Source organism: Diuraphis noxia, unplaced genomic scaffold (assembly GCF_037042655.1).
Source record: "Diuraphis noxia isolate RWA-SAM2 unplaced genomic scaffold, SU_Dnox_SAM2 contig0001, whole genome shotgun sequence".
NCBI lineage: Eukaryota > Metazoa > Arthropoda > Insecta > Hemiptera > Aphididae > Diuraphis > Diuraphis noxia.
The window spans coordinates 49086155-49107305 of NW_028301711.1; the positions used below are offsets into that span (position 1 = coordinate 49086155).

Genomic DNA, 21151 nt, shown 5'->3' on the forward strand with positions numbered 1-21151 from the left:
ACTTATTACCTAGTTATAAAATATATCATGACTTGTTGACAATAATTGTTGAGTTTTTATATTTAAAAATCCCAAATCGATTTTGTTTCCAAAAAACATAAAATTATTATTATCTTGATATAGTATATTAACGATTTAATTTTTTTTTTTTGATTTCAATAAACTTATAAATTTTGAATATAATTATGAATCATTATCGATCTTAACGTAACATTTAATTTTTTAAAAAGATTTTTGATGGTTTTTAAATACAATTCAACAATCTATCAAAAGGTTTGTTCAAGATATTAATTGCGTTTCTACGATATTTTAAATACCTATTCTACATCGTGTATTATTTTCAACATGAATACTTACTTTATCTAGGTTATTATATATTATTATATCGTCGTAAAATAGTAAAAAAACAAAAAGCCCTGTAAAAAACACAAGTAAGTTGTTTAAAGCTATATATATATGTATAAATTGAATGATCCTATTCTGTGTATGAGAAATGACGGAGAAAAAAATCTGTTTCCGCAACGATTTATGTTTGCGTAATTCTCAGGTAGAACTTAAAGAAATCCAAAGTAGTTGAAATCTTGTTTTATACCAGCCTTCTCGTTATGATTTGTTATCACAGATAAACTAGAATTCTTTCGTTTTTTTCTTCCACTCGACACCTTTGCATTTTTATGTCAAATGTTCCCCATTCATTCACACCGGATTTTTCGCTCTCCACGCGAATATTTTATCTGTCACGCACCCAAGACTTATTTACTGAACGCGTATTTTTTCTATTTATTCAATGCGTATGTGTATTTTTGCGTTTTTTTCTTCTCGCATTTTTCAAACATATTTTACCATACGAAATTACATTTCAAAAAACATGTTTCGAGCAATTTTCGTCTAAGACAATCGAGCATACGTCATACGACGCTATCACTTCAAAACTGTGTTGATGTTTAAAACAATATACTATTCTCTTTGGCCTTTTATTTAGCCACAAACTCTGTTCATGAATTTTTGTCACGATGATATAATTAACATTGGACATTTGAAATATATGGTTGTAAACAATATTTATAATATACTATTTTAGTCGGATTTTCATAGCACGATGATGCTCTCGTAATAATAGGTACTTTTTGATGAAATGCGTATGGACAAAAAAAGTTTAAATAATACGACTATCATAGTTATTAGTTAGGTATCAGATTTGACATAATTCCATCATAGCGTATAATATATTATTAATAAAAAAGTTGTGTTTACATAATTATTGAACTATGTATTATTCAACCATCGGTTATTATTAAAATGGGGAAATGCATTTTTAACTTATGCAGTACTAAATACATTGTAAATACAAGTTTATTTGCGTAGGTATCTATATATATTTGGTATTTGTTAAATAAATTTAACGAATCTAAATTAAAATATTTTTTTTATAGTCAATTCAATATAATTATGTTTTATACTAATCAAAACATTATTTTTATGTTAGCCAATTTAAATATGAAAGTGTTATGTTATGTCATCCATTGGCTGTGGGAATAATTTTTTTTTTTTAATCCTCTACTAAACAGCCATAGAAAAATTATAATCAATATCATTATTCGTACAGTGATTTTTCATAGACACGCACAAAATGTTATATCATAACTAATTAATATAGGTAAATAAATATAATTAACACAAAATCAAAAAACACTTAGTCAAAGGTTTATTAATACACTAATAATGATAACAACGTATTGTAGGAACCTTGACGCACTACTGACATCCATATAATAATAATAATATGCATAATGTATATGTATGATTTTATGTATTATTACGAAAATATTACAATAAAAACAAGTTGCTAGCAAAATAATAGTACGTTTTAATTGAATTTCAGTCAAAATTAAGAGTGCTCTGAAATAACTGTTTACATATGAATATATAAATTATTACAATCATAGAGATATGTGTAATGTATTCGCGTATAATATGTACGAGAGATGATTATGTTGTTTTTTTTTTAACGCAGTGCAAAATCAGCTCGATATCAACAGGTTCTAAAATCTCGTAGAACTCCGTAGATGAGTAGGTATAGTAATGTAGAAATCCAATTTCGTAGTTTAAAAGTAGACTCGCGATCGGAATGTCATTTTACTAATTTATTTTATGTTTCTATCTAATAGAATTATGTACCTCCTGAGTCATGAACAATAACTATCATAAACATGGTGTTATTGTAATGAACACAGACCGTTAAAATGCGTGACCAGATTATTGTTATTAATATCAGCTAAACTGGCACTTCTATGTTTTGTATGCTTCTACGATATTGTAATGATATAATATAATATTTGATTATTAAAATTTAATTCTTTTGATATTATAAGAATTTCATATTATTAATTTTTATGTAACGTGGATTTTATTAAGATTAACGTGATTTTGCAAAAAAAAACAAGCGTTCGATATAATTTATCTTATGAAATAATAAACTCATCTGCCGATATTATATTATTATTGTAGATTATAATAAAGTACAGGATAAAAAAAAGTTAAGACGTTTGACTCACGCCCGTCACGCGGTAATTAATTTGAACTATATTATGTGGCGCTTTCGCTAGAAAAAATGTATCTAAAAAAACGTAATTGCGTTTTGTAATGCGTGATTTCTCAATTTTTATTGATTCTATTATGCGCTGACATATGAAATTGTGTTAGGAAATACGATTCGAGCGGAAGTATTGGAAGTAATATAAACCGAAAAAACCGAGTGTGATTCTTATTAATTGTAAGTCGTTGTCCTCGTCGTCGGTGGCAAGCGTATATGGTACAGAACAGGCAGGTAGGCAATGTCGGTGGATAGGTGGGTACAACTTTTTAAATTGTATTGGCTGAACTAAATGCATATTATTGTTTCGTTCGAGAGTTTTTGCGTACGTTTGTTTTTTCCTATTTAACTGTAGTAACATTAAAAAGTTAAACTATTGAAACGCGCTCGTTGTGAAAGATTCCGTATCCAAGAACCTCTCGATATCGAGCCGAAGACATGTATATATATTATTAATAAAACTATTATACCCGAAGAAAAAAAAAATATAGGAAAAACGCAAAAAAAAAAACCGACCCAAGGTTTTTGTTTGTTCTCTCTCACGATCCGGTAGTATATGGGCATAATGTTCGTTAGTAATCCTGATTTTCGAGCAAAGCAGCGTTGAGATTTTTCCCTTTATAAAATAGATAAGATATCATGCATTTCATATCTACAAGATTATTATTATTAGTTAATATTACGACTCTCATCGAAACGACGAAACAGACTGAAGACGGAACGAATAACGTTATTATCATTACACCGTACCCGGGGTTGCGCCTAACGGAACAAGACGCGTGAGCTCCAGCTCAAAAATTAATCAATCCAGAGAGATAGAAAGAGAGATAGAGGTAAAGAGTTAAATAGAAATAGAAGGGCGAGAAAGAGACAGAGAGATGGTTTTTTGAGTCGGTCATTTTTTTTCTGGCGTGCCATTTGTTTTTTATCTGTTATTTTTATACTTAATTAAATAATTTATTTTACACAATATTAATATAATAATAATAATATCATAACATGATATATACTGGAATGTCGTCGTCGTTGTCATCCAGTTTACTCGATGATAGTGTATTAGGTGTTGTTTCTATACGAGCGAGTGACGACGACGACGATGATGGGGATGGCAGTTGCCGCCGCGTGTTGTTTATACGTAGAAAGGTACGTTATTAGTGAGGTTTCCAGTCATTGGCTGAAACAAAACAAAATTCTAAGTAAAATATTATAATATCGAGCAGGGTATGTGCAAGCCTGAAATGTGTTCGCGGCGGCTAAAAATAGAGGAGCGTTCAATAAATTACTACGAACACGTGACCTTCTAGTTTCTACCAACGCGAACATCGCCGGTTGGATGGTCGTCGGAAGTGCATGCGGGCGGCTTCGGTAATGCGCGTTGCGTAGGTAATACTATTATAATATATTTATTCATATTATTATAATTGCAGTTGTAGACTGGTATTATAATAGTGGTAACTGCGGTAGTAGTACGCGAGTATAAACGAATAAAATTATAATAAAAAGGACTGCGGCGTGCTATTCGTCCTCCGCACTCACTCGTCCGTTAAACGAATAAATAAATCGTGACAAACAGATAACCGGCAATTAATAGGTACTACGCACTTACCCTTGTAGTATACGTCTTTGTGCATGCTCGGGCAATATTTTTCATCGTCCTGTAATTCAAAAAGAAAGAAATAGTTAATAAATGAGTAAATAAATAAAAGAAAAAAACAAGAGCGCAATCCATTAAAGTCGTCGTCAAACGAAAATGTTTTTTATTTATTCGGTCAGCGAGGAAGCGCGATGATACATATATTATATTTATTAAATTATAATACTTGGGTAGATGGTCAGTCTAAAAATATTATATTATGTCTGACGGTATACAAATAAACTAAACGTTTCTAATGACGTTCCTCAGTGTTTGAGTTAAGGGTCGATGACCTATTAATATCTAGTATGGCAGCGAAACAATAATATTACGGTAAAATCTCCAAATATCGGACACTCTCAGTCGTTGAAATTGTGTCTTGATATTCTTCAAATGGTTTAGTAATTTTTCCCCGAAAAACGATGTTTGCTATTCCGAAGTATCCATTAGTGGAGGTTTAAAATGAGATGTTCAAATGTTGGGCAAGTAATAAAATTCAAGTATATAGTTTTTATTTTTGGTATTTCTTCCATTTTTCTTTTTACTCCCAAGTTACATTCTTGAAAACACTTAAGTATGTATACTTTCATTAAACCATTCAAATTTTATTCAATTAGTCCAACATTTTAACGGTCCAAGTAGGGATCTACCACCAGCTACCCAAATCAGTACACTCCAAGTAAGTAGTCCAAATTTTTCATTTTTACTCCCTTTGAGCCGCAAAAGTCAATAAAAATATAATTTAAAAATCTAAAAATAATTCTCCGTCATCATTTATCTATGTGAAAAATATCATCAATTGTCATATAGGGGTATGATTATTGGACGACTGCTGCCTATACATTATTATGGTCGTAACGTGAACGACTTTAATATTGGTCGTATCTAATACATCTCGGTCTGAGATGTAGTTTCGTAAAGGAAAATAATATTTATTATCTAATCAATATACAAAATAATAATTGTTTGACGTAAATCATAGTTGGCCGAGTGTTTGCTAGAAAGTTATGGAGAAAATCTCGGAGAACGTGCAATGTAGTAGAAGTAATAGTAATAGTAATATAATAATAATAATAATATTATCATGTGATGTTTATAATATTACTATGGAATGTGTTATATTATAATGTTATATATTATATTCTAATACACAGGTATGTGGGTGGCGTTGCAGGGAGCTGGCCGTGAAAGTTTGCGTTTGCCTTTGAATAACCCAAACATGTGGAATGCTTTCAACCACTCAACCTACCTACCCACCCACCCACCGTTATTTCGTGGGAAAACATTTTTACCTGCTTTGAAATTTGTAATTTATATCGATTACATGTTTACATTCATCTACCTTTCGCTTACACAAACCAAATCGATTTCCCCTCCCCCCCATCACGCGTGACGTGTGTGTTGGTTTATCATCAGAATAAAATTAATATATCGCGTAAGTAGTATAAATTATAGTACCTTTCTCAGGTTGAAATCGATATTGGTGCGCACCAGTCGATTGTGAAGCGGCTGAGGTGGTCGGAAATTGTTGCCCAGCGGTGCCATTCCTTGGTTCTTCTTGCTGCCCTGCATCAGACCCCGCAGACTGTACAACTGCAACATACGCGCATTACACGCAATTTAATAATAATAATAATAATATAAAATACGTTTCGTTCGCAATTGGTTTTTCACCCCGGGGCCACGTTATTATGAATATTGCTCGTGTGCATGCCTGTGTGTTTGTGCATACGCAGAGCACAACCCAATCGAAGACTCCTGTCATAGTTCCCTCTTCCGTGTTTGCTTATATTACTATAATTATTCGTACTATTTTCTATTAATTTCATCATAAGAGGACGCTCACACCCATATGTGATGCTGCATAAACAACCTAACGAATACTCGACATCAAATGTGTGTTCTAGAGTTTATGAAATTTTTTTATTTAATCATAGAGTGAATTGACTTGTTATTAGATTTGAAAAATTAAAATATTAACTATGTTTTCAAGTGATTTTTTTTCGATATTTTAATTTTGCAGCAAGTTATGATGATTTGGGCGCATGTAAACTCCGCCACAAGTACCTTTTTTTACTGTAAACTCCACCAGAAAAAAAAAACAGGTAAAATTGGGTTCATGTAAACTCCGCCACTGAAAAAAATCAGGTAAAATTGAGTTCATGTAAACTCCGCCAGTGAAGAAAATCAAATAGTAGTATAAAATCAATATGATGTATTTAAAAAAAAAAATATATAATATAATATCATATCATATCGTTCACATTATGAGCCTACAGCCGATATCATCATTGGAAATCCTGATTTCAGATAATATGAAGATAAAACTATTAATAATTTGAATCGCTCTAACCTTGACAATATTTTATCAATTTTGACATATATCATCACAATAGATGTAAACGTATTTAATGTGAGAAGGCACGTGGCAATGCGAGAGCTGTCGCACTGACCAGGTAAAAAAAAAAAACTGGTGGAGTTTACATATACCCATTATAGGTAAGAAAAAAAAACTGGCGGAGTTTACCATAGACCTATTATTACCTTTTTATCTCGACCGATATTCTGGCGGAGTTTACAACCGCCCGATGAGTTATTATGTGAAATAATAGATAAAATAAGGTATTTAAAAATTCTCAGAGCACGCTTAAAATTAAAATATCGTAAAAATCAATGAAAAAATTACAGTTAATGTTCCTACTTTTATGTTTGATAATATACAAATTCACTCTATATTATTAAAGGTAAGATACTATTACATTGAATTGGAGCAGCTGAACACAAACTCACTGTGTTGTACATAGTAAATATTCTATAAGACGGAGTAAATTACATAATATGCAGATAAGTGTAAGTTAAGTAAATTTCGACCAAGTTACATTTTGACACATATATTAACATTATACGCTTTTATAAAAATGATGTGGCTACGGCGGGTGTGATGTCTCCGGAAGGATGTCCGTGATAGGACGGTCGTTGTTTGTGTGGGTTAATAGTGTCGGGTGACGCATAAAAAAAAAACAAAGTGCACAACACTCGAAATGTTTTAAGCTACCCTTTTAAATTAACGAAAAAGAAACAAGAAAGTGTGGTTAGTGGTTACTTGATAGGGTCCGTGGTTAAGGGAGTATCTTATGGTCGTAAACGATAAAACAAAGAAAGACAAGAAAACTGACGAGTTGTCGGTGAAAAGATCGGCGGTGGCCAGTACTCGTCCTACGTGGATATCTTTGTGACTCACCTAGTTTTTTCGGCTTGGAGGGAGTGTCGATGGTGTCATGTCGTTGAAACTCGTGGCGGTGGTCGATTAAGTCGTAAACAGGGTGCTGCGGTACCTGTACTTTGTACTGGTTGCTGCTGTGTACAATATGTCAAAAATATCTTACATAACTCAACGAGCTTAAATTTTTTCCATGATATGCTGTTACTAATCACTGGTTAGTAATCAGTTAAATCATACTATATATAATCAAATTATTTTTCTTCTAAATAAATACCATAGACTTTGTAACAGTACACCGTCGTACACATAAAACGGTACTTCTAACCTAACCTGGTAGTTTAATTTTGCGCCCTCATTATAAAGCTATTCCACACTCTGAACAATAAAGACTACAAAGGGGAGACCGAGATGCGTCGAACAATACTATCCCCATACCTATAACCTAAATACTGTGCAGACAACATCACTTCCCGCACAAAATATAAACACAACAGAAACAGTTGCAACACAAGCGTTTACTAGTCGGTACGGGACCTAGTGTATATACCAGACATTTTCACCGCGTCAGCATCAGTCTTCTTTTAACATTCAAACCTTCAATAACTCTAACACTTAAAAGGAACGAAGGCCAGAAGACCTGACTATCCTAACGACCCACGAAGCCGCTAAAGTTCGCCGACAACCAGCAGAATAACTTGAACAACGAACGCCGGTCGCAATTCAACACAGGTTCGAATTGCTCAAGACCGCCACTACATGGCCACTAATCATCGACCACCGCACACAAGAGCCCCGCTGTAACGCGCTGTCAAAGTAGACGACGTTTCAATACGTTCAGAGGACCAGAGTCGCAGGAAGCAGCCTTCAGCCTATGCACGGTGAATCAGCCTCACACACGTCGTTCCTACTGCGAGCACCTGCCGCACGAAGTACCAGGAGCCAAGCAGTCGCTACGCTCCACCGGACAATCTATAGACGCCGGTATTCACAGCCACCGCCAACTCCATCGGTCGAAGACTGTCACGCTCCCCATCGTCCCCTCCTACGGTCACTTAATCGAGTTTCGTTGAAATCCGGGTCTAGTATACCGCAGTAGCAGCTTCTTGCGAGTCACGCACCCCGGTAAACCGACCCCGTCCATACGGCGGCTGTAACCGTCCGTTCCCCCGATACATTCCTTCAAATTTGTAACTAGGACCTGGCAACTGCCGGCCGCACCGAGCTCTCACCGTGGCGGTCCATCTTCATAGACCGACCGTCGCACCCGTGATCCTCGCTGCCTCCAAATCGTACAATATAATATGTATGTAAAATACAGAATAAGACTAGTAGCGAAAACTCAAGCGTTATTATTTCTAACGCCACCGGTCCGTTGTGACCGTGCCGTCTCAACTTGAGGTTTATTTTGCCTTGTACTTAAAAGTCTATTGCTATTGTATTGATAAAAAAAAAAAATTAAATATTGATTTATAAACAATAATGTTCTGTACTTTGTAAACACTAGATAGTGTCAAAGTTTAGGTACACAAATGTTTAAGTAAAATTATGATGGAAATAATTAAAAATTTCAGTTGGTGGAGTCCAATCAATGGTCAGCATATCTTTCTGTCAATACAATGTACCCTCATGGTATACATTATTTTTACAATTCACGTTTTTATGTATTTATTTTATTTAAATTTTTCCACTCACTCAGCCAGGCTCATTGTAGTCACCACGCACGTGGTTTAAAGTAGGTTACAATAATACTATGTATTCTGGTGATATAGGTATAAATCATTCGGCCATCGTTTTCCCCATGATGTTATCTAACGACCTGTGTTTGTATTTTCCTCCGTGGCACGTGACTACAGCCACAGTTATAACAGTAATTCAACCGAAGAAAGACTGTATTTAGGTACCACTGACGGCTCGCCATGTCGAACTTATTATTATACATCAAATGTAAAACTTAAATTATATTGCAAATAATACATCCATACTCCTGAAGTAGGTATTAAGTTCAGGCATTTCGAGTCAAATGATTTATTACGTATAACAAAAAGCAAGTTAAAATTGATTGAGTGAGTCCCTTGAGTGGTATCAAAACACGGTCCGTTTAGTCCATTTGAAATGTCTGATAAACGACCTTCGTCCCTTCATATTAGCCGATTTTCCTACTAAAGTTTATCTATACAATCAAACATTACGAATGAACTTTTCAATTAAATCTCTGAAATTGATGTGTTTATATTTCAAAAGATCGATGTTTGATGGTTGTAAGATGACCACGTATCACGTATAGGTTAGGATGTATCTATGCAGAACGCACGTTATAAATCAGAAATTATCGTATTGGAAGTATTATTATTAACGTTAATAATTTGTATACAAAACAGAAATTAATGCTGTTATTTCAATCTATATTATTTCGGTGTTCAATATTATATAAGCACTTATTTTTATTTTAAGCCTTGCTTGGTGAACTTTGTGATTTCCACAAACGTCTAATATTTTATAAATCGTAGCTAACTTGTAGATATCTATGACGTGTGTTTTTCTACACAGGTAATTTTGTGTGGTTAAATTAATATTTCTGGCATCTGTTTTATCTGTGAAGGGCCTCTCTTTCATTTAATAAGTTTAATTGGTTTGTATTAACTAATTGTATATTTATACGATTCTTATTCCATTGCCAATAACGATTGGTCATACCTACATCACTTAACTATCTCTAGGCTACGGCTAGTGACGTGGCGATTACGCTGAGATCTGTGCCTTAACTTATTCAATCGTTGTGTAGATGCCGAGGGTTGTTAGATACTTAAGACTGTAGATCAGTGAGTTTAAGCTAATATAGTAATATACTATTACCTTGGGCTATAAGTTTAATGAAGTGAAAATCTTAACTCAAAACCTAGAAAAATACAATATAAAATATAAATCCACACTATTTATCAAAAAATGGCAATATTTCAAATTAAAAATATATGATGTAGAATTTAAAACGTATACAAATATATTCAACTGTTTTGAGCAGAAAAAAAAAACTAAAAACTAAAATAAGTACTGATTTGATCGTGAAGAGATAATAGGTGTGGAATATTTTCTGCACCTCTTCTGAAAAAAATAATATTCTTTACACGACTTTTTTCAGCTATAGGTATATCTTTATTCAAGTGAAACTTATAAAATTTGTTTTGCTTATCATACACTGTAGTTATGACAAAAATGTTCTGAATAATGATGCGCGTTGACTCAATGACGAAATATTCAACAAATAAGTTATACACTTAAAACTTATAATGATAATAATATAATATGTCTCAAAATAGTTTATAATTTTTGCTCGTAAAATAATTTTTACTCATAAATCATAATAATCTACACCATGTTTTGTTTTTAACTCCGAAGCGTATGTATATGTACATATATTTGTATAAATAGAGCGTTTAACAACATCTGAATGGTCGAACTCAAGTAATACGTATTTTGGTATTTAATTCTCTCAAGTTTTATGCGTACAGTAAATATGTTTTATATTTTACCTACCTTCCTACCTGCTATATCACACACGAACCACGCCCTCAATATTATATTGCATGATAGTCAGCACGACCGAATTCACATCGTATCAAACATATGTAATTATCATAATAATAATAATAGTATTCAAATGTCATATTATAGCTATTTTTCTTCTATGTAATAAATTACACAAGAGTTAGATAATATAAATTAGGTTAACATTTCTGACATAAAGTTTTATTAATTTGTTTTAATGCGTTTCATACGACTGTAATAATACCCGTGAGTTTAGAAAATATGCTATTAGACAATCTGTAATTAATTGAATGTTTAATAAATTGTCTAATAGATACATTGAATTTAATTAAATAATTAAGTTTAAATCTCACAGTTGATACGCAAACATCTAATTTAAAACTCATTAGAAAAACAGATTTCGAAGTTAATTTCGTGTTTACGTCAGCTATACGGGTTATCTGGCCAGAAGTGTTTTGAACGATAGTATCGATATGAGAGGGTCTGAGTGAGTTCCAACATACCTGACACGTAGAGTAGTCACATTTTTCAGATGAGAATAAGTCAATTTTTGTTATTAAAATGACAGTGGTAATAAAATAGGAAAATTAGAGCATAAATAAATGATTTAAGATCGTTAATAAAGGTTGAAATTCCTTAGTAAGTCTTTGACCCTATATTTGAGGTTGTTTTTGGACTACTAGTTGGTGAATTTTAATTTAATGAATAAGAAGAGTTATTTTGATTTAAAATTTGGAAATTTAATATTTTCGTATAAATATGGACGTCATTTTAGGTAGTCTGTTAAATTAATCAAAAATATAAAATTTACAGTATTATAAAACTGACGTTTTGTTCATTGGGGAAAGGATTTATTTTGTGTATTCATCTTTATTCTTTGTACATTACAGCATTGCTTATTGATGGATGGAAAATTTCTGAATTTATTGGCTAAGGTTCAATGTTGTTTTAACGTGTACTTGAGGTAAAATGGAGAGGTATTTGATGTAATAAATTGGTTAAATATAATGTGTGTTTGTAAAAATAAAACAAAAGATAAATAAAAAATGACACAGAACATCACTACGATGGACATGGCACTACTAGATGTCCAAATAAAGTTAATAATATACTATACAAAATAAAAACAAGGTTCAAGTTTTGTGAATGGTTAAAGTGAGTCGATTGAAAGTACACTATTATGCATTTCAAAATTTTTTTTTTTTTTTTTATTTAAAATAAATTTAAATGCATAAAAGTTTATGTACCTAGTACCTACGATAAGTATTTTGGTGATTAACAATTTATATGATGGATTGGAACACGGGTAGGATCTAGTAGTACAACACAATTTAATTGGACAAGACTAGAGTAATTCCCTAGAACATGCGAAAATACTGCTCACGATTTGTTAGTTGTAATTTGGAGTGAAAATCAAAAATGTGTAAGTCACCCTCAATTATAACTATCAATTAATTTAGCTGTGTATTATTAAGCTTTTCAAACTTTGACATTATCAGCATGTTGATTGTCGAGAATAATTTATAAGTATTAGTAAAAAAAATTTAAAACAAAATACTGTTAACTTTTTATTTAGTGGATATTATAATTGACAGGTGACTAACCAATTTAGAATTTTTTCATATAAATACTTGGTTATTATACAAAACATTTGTTACGATTAAAGTTCGAAAAAATTGGTTAACTTAATTTGTTGTGATAATTTAGGAGGTGGAGATCCATTAATGTTTGATTTGTACTTACAAATTCTGAATATTAAAACTCTACTCTTTGAAACGAACATTGGGAATTTAAAACGAAATAAATGAACACAACCATACTTCCAACTTACAGATTCGTGATTAAAAAATATTTCCAAAATAATTTTGTACAAATTAAACTTGGTTACAAAAATGTTGACCTGGGAGACTACTTCTATCAATGGCCGTCGCGATAATAGCTATGATGATAAATTAAAACTTTTTATTTAATTTTTGTACAGATGCATACGTATATTACCTATTATATATATTTGCTATGATCATACCGTACTGCACCGCAAACTTAAATAATTAAACCTAACAATTGTTAGCCTACGAATCATTAAAATAATACAATGACGTTTCTCAGGCGATTTCAATAGCAGAGTTTACAAATACCAAGCGCTAATGCTGGATATGTTGAAATTTTAATAAAAGAATGGGACGAATAATAATATTCACTTCGTGTGTTTTGCGTTATATATTCATGCATAATAATCGTACGTTTACAGTCTAAAAATTTGTTTTAATGTCTTTTAGAAACATGTTGATATACAACATCCAAATGGAAATAATATAGCATCTAGCGTATCCTAGTCATTAAGTCTAAATGGAACGGTATTATATTTTTTAGAATTAAAGAGGCACGGCGATGCCATGACTGCGATTTCCATCAAGACTTTTATCGTTTGGAAGTATCGTAAGACGAAGAGTTTAATAATACGTATATTGAATAAATACGCGAGATTATATCATAATATTTGTATACCTATATTATCTAAGAACCCTGAATAATAATTTCGTACTCCAATGGCTTAAAAAATCTTAAAATAAACCTAAGAAACTTGTACTGACATGTTTTATTTTTTTTGTATAAACAGATTATCTGAGCTAGAATTTTATTTTATCAACTGAGAAACCGACATTTTAAGGAATGTATAAAAATCAGTTTGGATACAAAATCATTTTTGGATAGTTCAAAAAGGGGTGAAAAGAGTTAAAAATTATGATTATGTTTTTATTGTTTTGAGTTCTTCGACGAACACAAAACAAAAAAGATCAAATTATTCAATCTTGTGTTCTACGTGCAGCTCTTTAAGTATGTAATTTCTTGGATACTCTCTCGACCATTACCTATTATAAATACTAATTTACAGAAGTTGAGCCACAGTATAAAATATTTATAAGTCCGGAAATAAATTAACCAATAAAGAAACCATGGGAGGTTGAATATCAGAGAATTTGTTTCTACTACTTTCACAATTATAAAATCAATATACATTAATCTTCCTGTTTAGAATCTAAAATAGGTACTTATATCTCTGTCTAATAAGATCCGTGTACGAAGTGTCCGGGTTTTTTTGTAATTTACTAATAAATAATATTTAATCGTGGCAATAAAGATAATCGTATTTTATATTTTTATCCAACTTCTAGATAGTTGTGGCAAAACTGTTGTGTAACTACATTTATTTGAAAATTGTGTAATTTAATAAACGTAGTAGGTACTTTAATGTTATATTTCATTGCACAAAATGATTTAAGAATACCTATTAACTACTTTTTGAGGCTTGAAATTTTTACAACGAATATCATGATAAAGCCTAATTAATTGAAATATCACTTTTGATAACGACACTATTACGAATGGACGCTATTGTGTAAGTATGAGTTATATTTACTACACTTTTATAACAATGTTTACGGTATTTAATTTTATTTTATTTCCCATTTAAAAACGATAACACTAAACTAAAGAAGTTTGGAAATGAAAAAAAACTACACAAATATAAATACAGATAACATTGAAATGATCCAAGATATTGTGATATTTGAGGCTTAAATAGCTAATAAAGTTAAAAGCTATATATATATGACAAGTATATAATTTGTTCATGTATTAATTACGCACTATAAATCAAAATTAATTAAACTTTACCTATAATAATTTAGTGCTTACGTATTTAATATTATGGCCAATTTTTTTATTTTAAAACATAGTATATATTATTAATATTAGAAATTTGTGGTTTTTTTATTTTTGACGCTCAAATTTTTATTTTAGGTGATTTTAGTCCTTCAGTTTAATCGTTAAAACTTAAAATAATGACGTTTTCTGAACATGTATAGATTGTGTGTTATATATTTATGTTTGCGTACACTGTGTATACAATATACATACATTAGTCGAGTTTTATTTTCGTCCCTAAAAACCATTTGACTGTAATAAAATGCATATGAAAGTTTTAATAACATGGTCTAAGCATAGTAATCGTTTGAGTTCATATTGTTGTTCGCAGAATTTTCTACGCATAGATGACACACACAAGCACGCGGTGTATATGTATAAAGTCAACAAGTTTTTCGATTACAAATATATATTTTTTAAATTAAAGTTTTTTTTATTTTATTTGTTGGTATAACATAACATGTGAACGAAAACTGTTTTTATTATTTTTGTTAAAGAAACTCGGTAATTAGCTCTAACTTTCAAATTCGTACAATTTAACAATCTAAAATATTATATGGTAATAATTTTTGAAAATGTAATACTTTTTTAAAAATAAAATTTTATATTACACCATCTGTTACAATTATTGAACTATGAGTTAATCCTAATTAATTAAATAGGTACTGTATTTTTAAATTGTTGTTTGAAGGTACTGTTTTTGAGTTGCTAATAATATTATAGTACAACGCACATCATAGTATTTATAAATAATATTTTGATCAGTGGTTTATATTTATATTCTCGAAATCCATGCTGGAAAATCTGTTTGGGGATTACATTCAACTATTATGTCTCCTTATATCGTTGAACATAATTAAAATCATTTGTTTAGAATCAAAAGGATAGGTAACTAAGTCACTGGGCCCTATACAATTGTAGTAATTTGTCTTGACGTAATTGTTACGGAATATACATGGTTGTGAACGCTGTTAAGGTAATTGCTATTTTATTATTATACACAGTACTAAAGGATTAAGATTGTTGGTGCCCCGATAAAACTACGAAGAAACTTTGAATAATGAATTAAACAAAAATTTCTGCGATAGCGTATTTTCATTTTTTTAAACATTAAAAAATAATGTAGCTCATATAAAAGTATTCAATTTTCAATAGTTTTTTCTAGCTTTTGCTGATACAAATTTTTTCATTGAAATTAAATCTAAATTTATACACTATTTTCAGGTAAAATTTAATTTTTTATGTTTATATTACGAGTTCATTTAAGTTTTCTTGTGAACTGTTCAGTGGGTTGTTCTGAATATTTTGTTATTAATTCTTTTAACTTTTGAATACGTTCCCTTAAAAAACAGCTAGTACTTATAGAGTTAAATAAAATATATTTAGAGCAGTGTATAAAATAAGGAAATACGTCAATTATTATTTTTATTAAATACTTCTCAAATATTGTATACTTACAGTTATAAATACTCACGAAATACAACCAACTCTTTTCTGATAAAACTATTTAAAAATATTTTCATATCTTATATAAATATAATAATTTATAATGCCACGTTTAATGTTTTTTTCTTTTTCGTTATAAAAAATAACTTTATATTAGGTATATTGGAGTACCTACATATAGTTTTATTATGAATAAAAAATGACTAGAATAGATATAATCAAGTATTTTATTTAACGCATAATATTATAAAAGTAATAATTACAAAATTATAAACAAGTGGTGCAATTTAGAGCCTTGAAAATAGTGACAAGTATTGTGGTTGAACGCAATGACTTTTGCTTCTGGTAACTCCCTAACCCGGGCTCAATTCATAACTTAAACACAATAAAAACTTCAGAGTTCAATAAAATATTTGAAATAGTATTAGCATCTTCTAGACATGATAAAATTGTAAAAACACTTTGCTTCTTTTAAAGTTATTTAGTTTTTGTATTTTTAATTTCTGTATTAAATTACACGAACATTAAATGAGACAAGTTTTCTAAAAGTTCTTATTATGATAGCTGCTAAGTAACACTTTAAAATATAACAATTTCTTGGAAAGCATTTGAAATTTAAATGGGTATTATTGTTGAAATGTTCAAAGTTAAAATAACAATATTTCCTCCAAAGATTTCGGTAATTTTGCCATATTTAATTTAAAAATTATTAACCATTGTAGAAAATTGAAGTATAAAAATATTACCTACATATCTAGTAGCATCGAAGACACGCAAGAAATGGTTACGTTTCAAAATCTTGACCAGCCAAATATTGAGTATAGTGAAGTAAGTGTATGGAATAAGGATAGAGTTTATTACATTGGCGATAAAATGTATAGGTATGTTTTTTACTACATAACCAGATATAAATTGAAATATTATACAAGTTGTGCATTCTAAATTATTGATTATTGGTAGGAACATAATGTAAAAGCCATATTTGAATCTAAATAAAATCAAAATAGATATTAATTCCTAAAAATTCTTACAGGTTAGATACTTACTTTATTTGTGCTTCGTCGAGCACGTACAAGAATGTGAGAGCAAATTCAATTTTTTGTATTTAATTTGAACTTCTTTTGATATTATACGTGACACGAAAATTTAAGAAAAGTTTCAGACCAAAATTGTAAATTAATATTTTATCGAAGTCAAGCCGTCGAGGTCAAGCTAATTCTAAAGGTAGTATGAGTATAAATAAGATATAATTGAAAATAGAAATACATTTAATTTTTTTTCTACATATTATTACTACTTCAATATGACTTTCTAAATAGCTCATGTAGAAAAAATTAAAACCATATAAATACCTACCTTTTTATATTGGTTATGTATTTTTTAAGGCTCAGACAGTGCCGTAACTAGCTTTATGTGCGCCCTTGGCAACCAATGTTATAAATTAATAATGAATTTTTAGTATTTATATGAAATAAAAATTGCGCCCCTAGTGCGATCATTTTAAACTGCGCCCTTGGCCACCACACACCTTGCCAATGCCTAGTTACGGCACTCGGCTCAGGCAACAAATATAGTAATATGACGAATGTCGATCGTCAGTTCTGGACTAAGACTTATTATTTACAAATAAGTTATAACGGTGCCCAGCTATTATATCAGTAGTGGTTTTTTTTGAAGCAAGTGTGACCTACATATGTATAGATTTTACAAAATTACATCAATACTTATAATCTAACCAAAAAGAAAATGACATTGATAATAAATAATTGATATTATATTAAAGAATAGCCTAAAATGTAATACTGTTATTATTGAAAAAAAAAAATTATAATACATTATTAAAACCATACTCCATTTACCTTTACTGAATATTATAATTGTATACAAAGTGTCAAGATTTAAAATGTCGATATTAATATGCTGGATAATGTTTATGCTATTGAATGGATTATTTTGTCACATCACTCGGTTATAAGTTTGATGATGTTTTGGTTCTAAAGTACCTACTTAATCGGAAACCAACATAATATTCAATTGATCGAGTTTTAATAGTCGAAATACATTTAAGACGTATACCATATTGGTAGCCGGTAGGTATAATACAAACCATCTATTGTTTTGAATATAATTATATTAATGTACCTACCGGTTAAATATAATTCGTTCAAAATATTTAATTTTGTCGTTTGTTGGAGCGGCCGACTGTGCGACCGAAATATTATAATATAGTACTTAAGGTACAGGTGTTGAAAGTCAACCGACTGACTATGAAAATAGCATTTGATATTTCGAACGAAATGTTGGTGATTTTTTTCGTTTCAGCTGCGGTTAAGTGCCATTGTCGTTGTCGCCAACCGTGTTCGTGTTCAGTCGATTTTTTCGTGATAGTGTGTGTGTGTGTTCATGTGCACGCGAGCGTTATATTTCCCCGAGGTGTGATCATTTGTTTTTTGTTTTGTAATTTTTTTTTTTGCAAAATATATTATATGAGAACCATCATCAACACATCATCTATGTGGTGGAAGCGATGACTGCCGTATATACGAGATCATGACTAACGATCGTCGCTGTCCACGGAAATCGTGACTTACACCGACTTGGATTATTAGTTAGCTGTATAGCCTCACAAGTGGGAATAGTATAGTCTCCCTCCCCACAAGTTAAGTCAACACTTGAAATATAATATTACAACATGCCACAACCCTTCAAAATCACAATAAAAATGTACGATTTTACTAAACCTCTCCCCTAATATTTCAAACAATTCCTAAGTATATATTTTATAATCATTAATTTCGTAATGCACTTATATCACAAATTACATTGTGTGCACGCTTGTGAGTGTGTTATCTTTGATGACGGCTCGAGATCGTAGTCAATGTAAGATCGAAGGTGCGTCGATTTTCTAATAGTTATATATTTGATATTTATTTTTTTATAATGACTAATGACTGCAGTCGAGTGTTGCAAGAAAGTTGACCATTTTATTTTTAGTCAAATTGGGGTTGAACGCGACATCACAATCAATAATATATTATACAGGGTAATTCGCCAAGCATGATTACCGCTCTTTTTTATTTAATAATTCAGTTAATCAAAATCTGATTTTTAAATATACTTAATGACATATTTATGCATTTTTTTCATTACATCTTAAGGAGGAAATATTTTAAAGAGATACATAATTTTATTTATAAAATTAAAACTCCATTTTTAACTCCAAATTATTTAGTTGATAATTATACCGAAAAGATTGACATATCAATACCAAAATTCAAACGAGTAGTTGTTGAGTTATTTAACTTTGTCGACTAAAGATAAAAGGTTCTTGATGATGGGATTGGAGTATATAAGAAATACAAAGTGATTGAAAAAAAATATTTAACTATCAATATTTGAATTTGAAAAAAATGGTCCAAGTATTTAATGAGCAATAAGTCCAATGCAATATTTATTTTATATTTTTGTTACCTATGCAATTTTAAAAGACTTTTTTATCCTTAGCATAAACATTTTACTAACTATTCGTTCAAACTTTGCATTAGAGACATAAACATAATATATATAGGTATATATAGTAAATATATATTCACAAAATAAATTACAATAAACAGGATTTTGTATCACCATTCACCACAGATAACTCCTTTTAAGATGTAGTAGGTATGTCGAAAATCACAATAATTTGAAAATCTTATGATTTAAGTATACTTAAAAATCTTAGAAATAAGAATTTGAATAAATTAAATGTTAAATTTAAAAATGGGTTGAACATGCTTCATGAATCACCTTGTATATTATGTATGCATGTTAGTCAAAGTGGGTTTTTTACATTGTGTAGTAATGGTGCAATTTATTGTTCAGGGCAGCAAACGTTTTTGAAGCAAGAGATGAGGGAGAAGCAGTTGATATATTCTGAATTATATAACACTTAAGTTTTTAGGAAAATTGTTAGAACACCTATTAAACTTTGAACTAATTAGTCAACATAATAATATAATATAACTAAACACCTTGTTATAAATTTACAATTTTTTTTAAAATTAATTTCTAGCTAATTACATGCACTTCACTTCGTTGGCCGTTTAAAATGCCAAATCTATATGATTCAAACATTTTGCAATTCATTTTTTGAAATTTGGTATGATTGTGTTCAAAATTTCAAAATTTTAATTAGCTATCTCAAATCTCAATATACAAAGTGGCATTTTAGTGCAAGCCGTATTTTAAAATGAGAATTTTTTTAAACGCTTTTTTAGTGCACAGTTACATAGTGGTATGGAGGTATCGTGAAAATCACAAGTCTCAAGCTGTTTTTTAGGCTCTAAATTGATTGGTTAGTGAGTCAGTTCATCAGCCAATTTTATCATTTTTACTTAACCCAATCTACAGTGCGTTGGGTACAATGTGCCATCCAGTAAGTTTCGATATAGCTGCATATAATTTGATTTTGCTCGGTAATTAATACGAATTGGCGGTGTTACTCAGTTCAAATTGTAATACGCCAAGATGTAATATGCAGAAAAGTCTTTTATTTACTAAGAATTATAACCGATATCAATTTCGAAAACAATTTGAGAAAAATTAATAAATAGTTATTCTAAATCCTAACCACATTTTAACGAGTAATTCCGAAAATCATTTAAATATAATACTATGCATTATTAAATAGGCGTAGTTTGGTATAATTATTATCAATGGGAATATATGGGATTATAAACATATTCAACAACATTTTCACGTTTAACTTAAATTAAAATGGGGAAAAAAAATTTCAAGAAAAACAAATCATAATTGTGTCTTTCTTAACCTGACATTTTATTTTACAATACATTAAAGATAAAACAATTTAATTTTTAATTTTTAAATAAATATGCTTATAATAAAAATACCTACAGAAGGTTTAAGTTATTATTTGACAAAATTTCAATACTCAGAATAAGAGTGTTCTTTCGTTGGACAGATGATATGTACCTATATAGGTAAAAAATAATTCTTAGTGGGT

At 30.3% G+C, this 21151-nt stretch overlaps 1 protein-coding gene across 2 annotated transcripts in view; it reads right to left on the reverse strand.

Moving 5' to 3' along the window:
• Positions 1–1682: 1682 nt before the first annotated feature.
• The window catches only part of LOC107161452 (carbonic anhydrase-related protein 10-like), a 229519-nt gene continuing 210050 nt past the window's right edge, over positions 1683–21151 (reverse strand). For both annotated transcript variants that reach the window (XM_089217208.1, XM_089217207.1), the window contains exons 9-11: positions 5685–5819; positions 4200–4248; positions 1683–3767 (exon numbers count right to left, since the gene is read on the reverse strand). In XM_089217208.1, coding sequence (XP_089073334.1) covers positions 3745–3767; positions 4200–4248; positions 5685–5819 — 207 coding nt within the window. In that variant the 3' untranslated portion in view covers positions 1683–3744. The remainder of the gene's footprint in view (positions 3768–4199; positions 4249–5684; positions 5820–21151) is intronic.